The sequence below is a fragment of the Pygocentrus nattereri genome, chromosome 4, assembly GCF_015220715.1.
Source record: "Pygocentrus nattereri isolate fPygNat1 chromosome 4, fPygNat1.pri, whole genome shotgun sequence".
In the NCBI taxonomy this organism is placed as follows: domain Eukaryota; kingdom Metazoa; phylum Chordata; class Actinopteri; order Characiformes; family Serrasalmidae; genus Pygocentrus; species Pygocentrus nattereri.
The window spans coordinates 50,849,741-50,859,111 of record NC_051214.1 but is presented as its reverse complement, the minus strand read 5'-3'; the positions used below and the strand labels follow the sequence as shown (position 1 = coordinate 50,859,111).

Genomic DNA, 9,371 nt, shown 5'->3' with positions numbered 1-9,371 from the left:
CTATAGAACCATGAACCCCATTTGCATGCTTAAATGTTTCTTTGCATAGTAAAGTGGTTCTTCAGACTGACAGAGATGTGTTTTTTGAAAAAGCTTCCACAAAAAGGGTTTTGCTATTGTTACGATGTCAAACTTAGAACCTGTTCTGGTACTATACAGAACCAACACAGCACCATCAGTCTGAAGAACCAGGATTTAAACATTCAAAATAAGCATAAAAAGCATGCTTGAAGAAGAATTTTAAGAGCACAATCCATGTAAATAAATGTTGCTGAACAAAACCAACATGTGCGTAGTTGTGAACAAGAAACACTGAGCAGCTTGTATAAAAAAATCAAATAATGTTTCTAAAAATCCCAAAAGAAATCGTAGGATGGAAACACACAGAACGTAAAGCACGTATAACGGTAAAAAGCATGACTGACATCACAAACATGTTTTAATCTTGCTTTTATGTGTACTATGCAACAGACTATTAGCAGAGTTTGCGAAAAGAAAGAAAAGAAAAGAAACAAATAAACAAGTAAACAAACAACATCAGAAGAGGATAGACCACCTTCTCCAGACCGCTGTCCCTGGCTGAGCAGAACTGATTGAGCTGTTTCTGATCCAAATTTTGAGCAGGTAAAAAGTGATGGACCCCTGTGCAACAGAAGATCTAATGATCCAGAGCTTGGTTTAACTAATCCTAAAGTTAGCTGGCTAAACACTGAGCCAGAGGCAGCAGATAACAGTCTAAAAAATAAAATGTAAACAAACAAAATGAATTCTCAATTTATGTGCAACAGCCTAATATTTCCTGCATAGTTATATTTCTGCACATTTTGGAGTTGGAGGGCTTTAAATGATTATAATGAGTGGCACTGATTTCATTTATTCAGTGAATACGTATTTGAGGGCTTTACATTCGTTTAACGTTTGCATCTGCAGTGGACTGCACACCGTCTTGAAGATAATCATTATTTTACCATTTTAATTTCCCTTTTTTGTTTTCTGAGTGTCACGACTGGCTCCTCCCACTCCTTGTGCCTTTTTGTTTGGTTGGTCCATGTGCGTTTGTTTTGGTTTAAGTCCTGCCCCCTGTTTGGTTACTCCGCCCCTGATTGTGTTCACCTGTCCCTCGTTACCCTTTGTTATTTAAGACCTGTGTTTGCCGGTCTGTGTTTGATGTATCGGTCTGTGTTTGTTGTATCGGTCTATGTTTGCCGGTCTTTGTTTGATGTATCGGTCTGTGTTTGCCGGTCTTTGTTTGATGTATCGGTCTGTGTTTGCCGGTCTTTGTTTGTTGTATCGGTCTGTGTTTGCCGGTCTTTGTTTGATGTATCGGTCTGTGTTTGTCGGTCTTTGTTTGTTGTATCGGTCTGTGTTTGCCGGTCTTTGTTTGTTGTATCGGTCTGTGTTTGCCGGTCTTTGTTTGTTGTATCGGTCTTTGTTTGCCGGTCTTTGTTTGTTGTATCGGTCTGTGTTTGCCGGTCTTTGTTTGTTGTATCGGTCTGTGTTTGCCGGTCTTTGTTTGAATCTGTGTTGTTGGTTGTTTCTGGTTTATATCATGTCTGACCCACAATCTGTCCATATTGGCTCAATGACCCTGGACCGTGATGACCCTGATTTTGGATTTGCCCTCAATAAAAGTCGCTTACCTCCACACATGCGTCCGCTACCTCGCTCCCCGTTACACTGAGCTGAATGGAATAAACTGCATCTATGGAAGTTTAGTTTATTCGCTTCTGATTCACAGAAGAGTTTCTGTACTATTAGCAGTAAGTGGAAAGAGAACTGGGTTGCTATGATTCCCCCCCAACAACCACATCTGGGCACTGGACCGGTCAGTAATCCATCTCCGACAGCAATAAGTGTATTAACATTAATAACCTGCTATCATTATGAAGTTAATATTGTAACAACAGCAGAACCTTTTTGGTGCTATACAGAACCTATCAATCCCAAAGAAACCCGTTCAAGATTCAAAGACCCTTTAATCGTGCAGAGGGTCCTGCGAGCGTTCATGGTTCTATACAGAACCACTTTCTTCACTAAGTAACCTTGAAGAACCAAACTTTACAGTCATGCTTTTGTACTGCAGTGTGTTTTCCTGTAAATAAACCCAGCAGGTTCTGTAGAGTTGGGAATGTAGAATTCTGGGTCAAACGACAAACTAATCCTCCGTTATGGCAGGACACGGGTATGAAGTTGCTCGTGTGTCTGACCTACATAACTCTGCGTGGCTGATATGATGAGCGAGCTGAAGGCTGAGAGGAACTTGCTCTGGATTAGACGCAGGGTCTACATCATTCAGAGAACCACAGACGAGAGCCACAGATTGGCCTTCACTTGTTCTCAGTGCAGACCGTTTAATAAATCAGGGCAATAATCATAAACACAGGGAAACCTGAGGGCTGCTTTATCTTCTCTACTGATCAAACAAGACTAAATACATTTCCACATTTATCAAAGGACTTTGGTGTGAATATTTCTGAAACTTCTCTGTGCTCTTGGAATTTGTTCCCTGGGAATTTTCTTGTGGGGTCATATGAGCGAACTTTATGGTACTGATCTTTGCATTTATGCAAGTTGTACATTAAAAATCGTTTTGCTTTTAAAGTAAAAAGGAAAATTTTAAATTTTAGGGCAAGAAGTTCCCCCAGATAAGGGGGAACCCAAAATGATTTAACTTGATTTTCATTCAGGTGGTCTCTTAGTTTAACTGGCTAAGGTTTCTTCAGTAAGGACAATGGATCTATAGAGAACCATGAACACTCAAAGCACCATTTGTGTTTTTAAATGGTTCTTCAGATTCATGGAGAATGTGTTGTAAATTATATATAAAGCTCCAAAAAGGGTTCTGCTATTGTTACGATGTCGAGCCTGTACACGACAGAAACACCCTTTATGGTGCTGCCATACAAGCACTAATTCCATATATGTGAAATGGTTCTTCAGATTGATGTAGAATGTGTTCTATATGGTTCTATATAGCACCAAAGGGTTCTTTTATTGGTACTGGCAACAAAAGCCTTCTTGGTTCTATATAGAACCATATAAAACACATTCTCCATCAATCTGAAGAACTATCTGAGCATGGTTCTTTCAGTACTTTCAGTACCACTGATTACAACCAGTAAATAGATTTTTCTGACACATTTGGAGATCATAATTTAATTACTATATGATATTAAGTAATATCACCCAGAATTATTTCTAATAAGCAAAATTTACAATTTCAGTGTCACACACATGTTTGTATTTTACTGTAATCTGTCTGAAGGGTGTTTATGATCAAATGTAAATATTAGAACAAACTAAAGAAAGTACAACACTTTTTTTTTTTTAGAGTGCACAGATTAAAAAACGATCTGACGTAAATGATACATTCCTCGGAGAGGGACAACATTCTTGTTTTCTAAAACCCAAATTAGCTGCTGTTCTGATTTTCCCCCAAACTGCGTGTGGGTCGACGTTCTGTACTCATCAGACTCACCAACCAACTGCATATTCACTTTACATTGACCACGTCACTGCATTGTGCTGTGAGGCCATGACCCCGCTATAACCCCTCAAGCTGGAGAGAAATTGTGGATTAGAAACAGAACGTACAGCTGTTATAATTGCATTGCCAGTTAAAATGCTAGAACACGGCAGGCCAGATGAGTGTTTTATTTCCTGGAATCCAAAAGTTCTATCAGGTAAACCTGACAGGTACAGTCAGAAGGCACAGCACAATCTTCAGGTACATCTCTGTAATTGGAATTTGGGTCAGTTTGGGTAAAAAACAGGGAGATTTAATTTAGATCTTCAACAAAAATAATCATGAAAGCCCTTCCAAAGCCTTTGTGGAGTACCAAGTGTTCTCTAATCGTACGCGACTCACAGTGCTTTTATTTGTACACGATTATATTTAACCTATTTTCACTTAGAAATTCAACTGAACCTATTTATTTTTCTTCACCTTATATATACACATACATTTCAAATGAAAACGACGTACGATTACTTTAAAAAACGTCTGGTTCTGTAGACTTCTCTTAAAAGTAAAGTGTGTTTTATTCCTTCTCTTGTAAAGTTTACATTCTGGAGATGCGAGGTCATATATGAACACACTCCCATATAGAATCATGAACAAAGAACGCTTTGCATGATGAAAGGGTTCTCCAGCCTGATGATGAGTCAGGAAGGTCCCATTCTCATCAATCTGAAGAACCATTTAACCATGCGGAGTGTTTTTAGTTCCTATTTAGAACCCTTAGCGTGGTTAAATGGTTCTTCAGATTGATGGAGAATATGTTGTAGATGGTTCTATAAGGAACCTTCTAATTTACATTTCTTATAAACAATAAACCAAAAAGCATTTTAGATGTTTTATTCTAAACAACAGGAATGTATTTAATGATGAAGCACACACTGTAAATCTGTTTATGTTCAATTCTGTCATTTGACTTGAAGCTCAATCTTCACTTTTGAAAATTCAAGGCATTCTGGATATTTTGATAGTTATTTTGATGCTATACAGACTTAATTATTTTAGAAACATCCAAAAATCTGCCCGTTTTACTGTAAAACACTGTACACGGCTCGTCAGCTCAAACTAAACTAATGACGTCATGTGGTAACAAGCAGTTGAAATAGTTTTATTCAACTTAAAAAGTGCTTCCAAATAATTGTTTGTTCAAAATATTTTTAGGTTAAAACTACTTCATTTACTTGTTACTACATGAAGTCGTTTTTTAAGGTTGATCTGACAAACCACTTTTTACAGTGTCTGAAACCTGTAAAGCTGTACAAGCGTTTTAAAATCATTTGACACATTACGTGCAACAAATCTGGGTTTATACTATAGTCTGAATAGAAGTGTAAATATGTTATATTCTTATACATTTTGTACACATATAGTAAAAGGCATGGTTAAAATATAAACTGGGGAGGTGTGAAATGTGCATCACATCTACTGATAATTATTGAAAGTACAAAGTTTTAGTAGTTTAGCTTTTTTTTTAAGAATATACTTTTTTTTAAGATTTGAAAAAACAGACCTAAATTTGACTTTTGATTTACAAGTTTGAAAAGAAAAAGAGAAAATTTCAATTATCAGCAAATACCACTGATCAGGTTCTGGAAAGCAGTCTTCTGCATCTAATTAAGGAAATGTTCCTGTAAAAACAGACCACTGATGCCACCTAGTGCACAGAGATGGACGTACATGGACCATTTCAAAGAGCAAAGCACAAACAAATGTAGAGCTTAAACTTGTTCACTTGATCCAAAGTGTGATTTTCACTGTTCATTAATTTATTGTCACTTAACATCCACAGAAACTTCACAAATTCTCCAAGTCATTATATTTCAAATGTTTCTAATCATATGTTAAATCATAAAAGGCTTGAATTACAATTTTGATATATCATTAAAGCAAACAGTGAATGAGGCAAATATGATACATTTTAAAGGGTAATAAATAACTAGATCATCTAGATAATAAATTGCACTATAACTGCTAGATTTGTATCAAAAGACATGAAAGGTCCACAGCTCATGTTACGTGTTCATAGCCCAGCAGAGGACACATTTGCCACAAGTTCCTCTCATGAACTGTAGGCTTGAGACAGCGCAGGACGTTATCTTGCTATCTGTGGGAGAACATGTGTGTTTTTAGATGACCCGACTGGGTGAATGTTTTGTTACACAGGGTGCACTGGTAAGGCCTCTGGCCTGTGTGGATCACGTAGTGTCTCTTCAGCTTGGATGGAGCTTCAAAGGTCTTGAAACAAACAGCACAATGGTAGGACTTCCGCAGTCTCTCTTCAGGACCCTGCATTGGGCATTTGTGTGCCTGAAGTTTCTTTACTGTAGGAAAGCACCGGCTGCAGGACGGACAAATAGGGAGGTCATTTGGTGGCTCAGTGAGGTGTTTATCACAACCTTCCTCAGCCCTTTCCTCCTTTGGTCCTTTGAACCCTGCCAGATCCTGTTCTTCATGACCGAAACCAAGCCTGCAACAATCAGAGACAGTTGGAGACCTATTGGAACAGTCATTAGGAACACAATAGTGGACCTCCCGTGGAGGCCTGTTCTCTGGTCCTTCCTCAAATTGACCGGGATCACTTAGCTCCGTATGATCCAGACCATTCCAGTCGAGACTTCTGGATACACCATCAGCACCAATCACTGAGGTACCTGCTTCATGCTTGAGGGCAAGATGAACAGATCTGTCCCCTTGGAGATGAACCTCTGACTTGATCTTGCCATCATCATGATCTAAACCGGAAGGCCCACATTCACCTTGGTGTGCCATGGGGAAGTCTCTAGGCCTCTCTTGATGAACACGCTCCAGAGTCTTTTTGACCAGAATTTTAACTTTTCTATTGTGGACCCACTGGTGACACTGTAGATGACTCAGCTGCTTGAATGACTTATGACACACCTGGCACTGATAAGGTCTGACACCTGTATGAATCCGCAGGTGCCTGGAAAGTTTTGAGGGAAAATCAAAAGTCTTCAAGCAGAAGGTGCACTGATTCACATCCCGCTTTCTGTGCCCCAAAGTGTTTTGCACTGCCTTTGCAGGAATCACTGTGCTTTGAGTTTGACAACTTTTGTTGACGTCAATGAAAAAGTTGGTGCTGTCACTGTACGCTGTGCATGGCACAGATAATTCCTCTGCAGAAGGTGCAGATTTACGTTTACTCAGCTGCAGGTTTTGATTGTCCCTGTTTCCCAAGAGTGCACGGTCGGGATCTGGCTTCTGGAACAAAGGAAGGTTTCCTGAGTCTTGACTGCAGCTGTTTTTCAAAAATTCAGAAGTTTTGGAAGCGACTGAGGCCTTTGACACAACAACCCTGCGCTTCTGACTCCCTTTATAGGCAATTTTCCTTTTGGCTTTTGTATGAACCTTCTCATGGTTCTGTAGATGGCAGAGTTGTCTGAAGGACTTGCTGCAGATGGTGCAAGTGAATGGCTTGATGTCCATATGAATAAGAAGATGCCTGGAGAGTTTGGAAGGAAAATTAAACATTTTTAGGCATATTGTGCACTGGTGCCCCGACTCTTTAGTTTGGTTTTCTGTGGCTTCAACTTCAAACGTCACATTTTCACTGGCTCGCTGTGGGAGCTCTCGATCATCTCCTGGGACACATTTTGACGAAGATGTGAAGCTATTAGTTGGAATAAAAAAGTCTGTGTTATCTTGCACGGTGAAAGATGGCTGACCGTTTGCAGCATCCTGCTTGTCCAGTTTCTTCAGACGATGAACCTTGTTTGATGTTGAGCTGAATGCTCCTTGGCTTTCTTCTCTACACCTGTGAACCTTTAAGTTTGCTCTTTGTGTGAAACCTCGGGAGCATACCAGGCACTGGAAAGGCCTCTGCCCTGTGTGGATCAGAAGATGGCGTCTGAGTTTGGATGGAGCACTGAAGCTTTTTGAACATACTGTGCACCAATTACCTTGTGTGTTACTGCTGGCTTTGTCTGCAATGTACCCGACGCCACTCGGATCCCTTTCTAGAATATTTTTGTCAGTTGTGAGCCTTGTTGATCTGAATTTTCTGCTGAAGCCGCTGCCCATAAAACGTCTTACCCTAGTCTTTGAAGCTTGAGATTGGTTGACAAATTTGTGCAGCTGAAGTGAAGTCTTTTTCCTGGGGCCGGTGTGAATGCTGTAATGTGCTTTGAGATGGGCTAACTGCCTAAAAGAACGGTGGCATACAGAACACTGAAAGGGTCTCTGGCCAGTGTGAATGAGGCAGTGCCTTCTTAGCTTGGATGGAGCACTGAAGCACTTGAAGCACACTGGGCATTCATGCATTATTTTGTTTCTACCCAAGGTTTCAATGTCCACCTTCACTTTTTTAACATCTTTAGTAAATATCTCCACATCAACGCTGTTTTCCTTTGACTTTTTTACCAACAATGGGTCCTTGTTTTTTTCTTCTGCCCACTGTTCCTCTGAGGAATCTACAAATGTTTTTATGCTGGGACCCAGTGGTGGATCCAGGCTTTGAGTGACACTTCCACTGGGAATGTTCCAGGATTTATGTTTGGCCTTGGTTTGTCTCTGTGAAAAATGAGTGATCAAGTGAATTTTTAAGTGGGCAAGTTGCCGAAAAGCCTTGGGGCACAACTGGCAGCCAAAAGGCCTTTGGCTGGTATGAATCAGAACATGCCGCTGAAGTTTTGAAGGTGCAGAAAAACACTTCAGGCACGTGGCACACTGGTTCTTCTTTGGTGTCTTCTCAATCATCTCCAGCGATGCCTGTTCATGAGAGCTGTTTAATACCATGACATCAGTTTGTGAATCTTCAGTACCATAAATTACACTGGACTGCTCTTGTTTTTCAAGGCTTGGCTCAGGCTGAACGCAAGAGTACCTGCTATTTTGATGGTACTCGTTTTCTTTTTCTGCCATGTCACCAAATCCACTACAATTCCATTGGACAATGTCACACATCTCCTTGTCTGCAACTTTGTCTTCAATGTATTTTTGCTCCAGTGAAGACGGGATTACCGAGCGCGCATGCGCAGTATCTCTTATGGACTGCTCAACCAGCCTTTCCTCCTTCAGGCAGTCTTCCTCAACATGCTTCCATCCAGTCTCATTGTGTGTTTGCAGGTCATTATACCACATACTTTGATCAACCAGCTCTGAGTCCTCCTGGATCCCAGTTTGTTCAAAAAAGCTCATCTGAGGCTCGACATGAGGTACATCATGAGGTACGTAACTGCCCTCAGAGTTTGTGAATGATAACTGTGAATGAGCTGCACCCGAGACTGAAATAGGTCTCAGCTTTGCGTGGCTCTCCAGATGCCTCTTCAAGTGCGTAGACTGCTGGAAGGCTTTGTCGCAAATGGAACAAGTGAAGGGTCTCTGCCCAGAGTGGGTTAGCTGATGACGGCGAAGTTTTGAGACAAATTCAAAGTGTTTCAGGCAAACTGGACACTGGTGCGTCATGTTGTTCCGGTCACGTATAATGCAAGCGATCAAATATTTTTTCCAAGAGCTTGAGACCTCTTTGAGCTTTCATCTGGAAAGCCAGAACAAACAGAAAGAAGATAAATCAAAAAGAGGTAACTCCAACAATTCCTCAAAACGTCTGCGTTATTCAGAGTTGTATGATACGAAATAATCCAGACGTCTTTACAGAGGTGGTGAAAGGAACCAGGGGTCGCCATGACTACAACACAAATAAAAGCATTTTATTTACAATCCAAAACCACCACTTAGCCTACATGCGTCTTCTGGGTTTTATCTGGAATGTTGATCATGGGAAAATAGTGGCAAATCTGCAATAATGAGTTTTACTTGGGGACTATTTTGCCTCACATCATTCTACACACATTTACATTAATGGCATTTGACTGACGCTCTTATCCAGAGCCACTTA

At 40.4% G+C, this 9,371-nt stretch overlaps 1 protein-coding gene across 1 annotated transcript; it reads right to left on the bottom strand.

Annotated features, from left to right (window-relative positions):
- Positions 1-5,244: 5,244 nt before the first annotated feature.
- znf770 (zinc finger protein 770) lies at positions 5,245-9,007 on the bottom strand (the record flags this gene model as incomplete). Its single annotated transcript, XM_017687173.2, has 1 exon — positions 5,245-9,007. A coding segment is annotated over one exon (3,390 nt), but the record flags the coding sequence as incomplete, so codon positions are not given.
- Between the last annotated feature and the right edge of the window lie 364 nt (positions 9,008-9,371).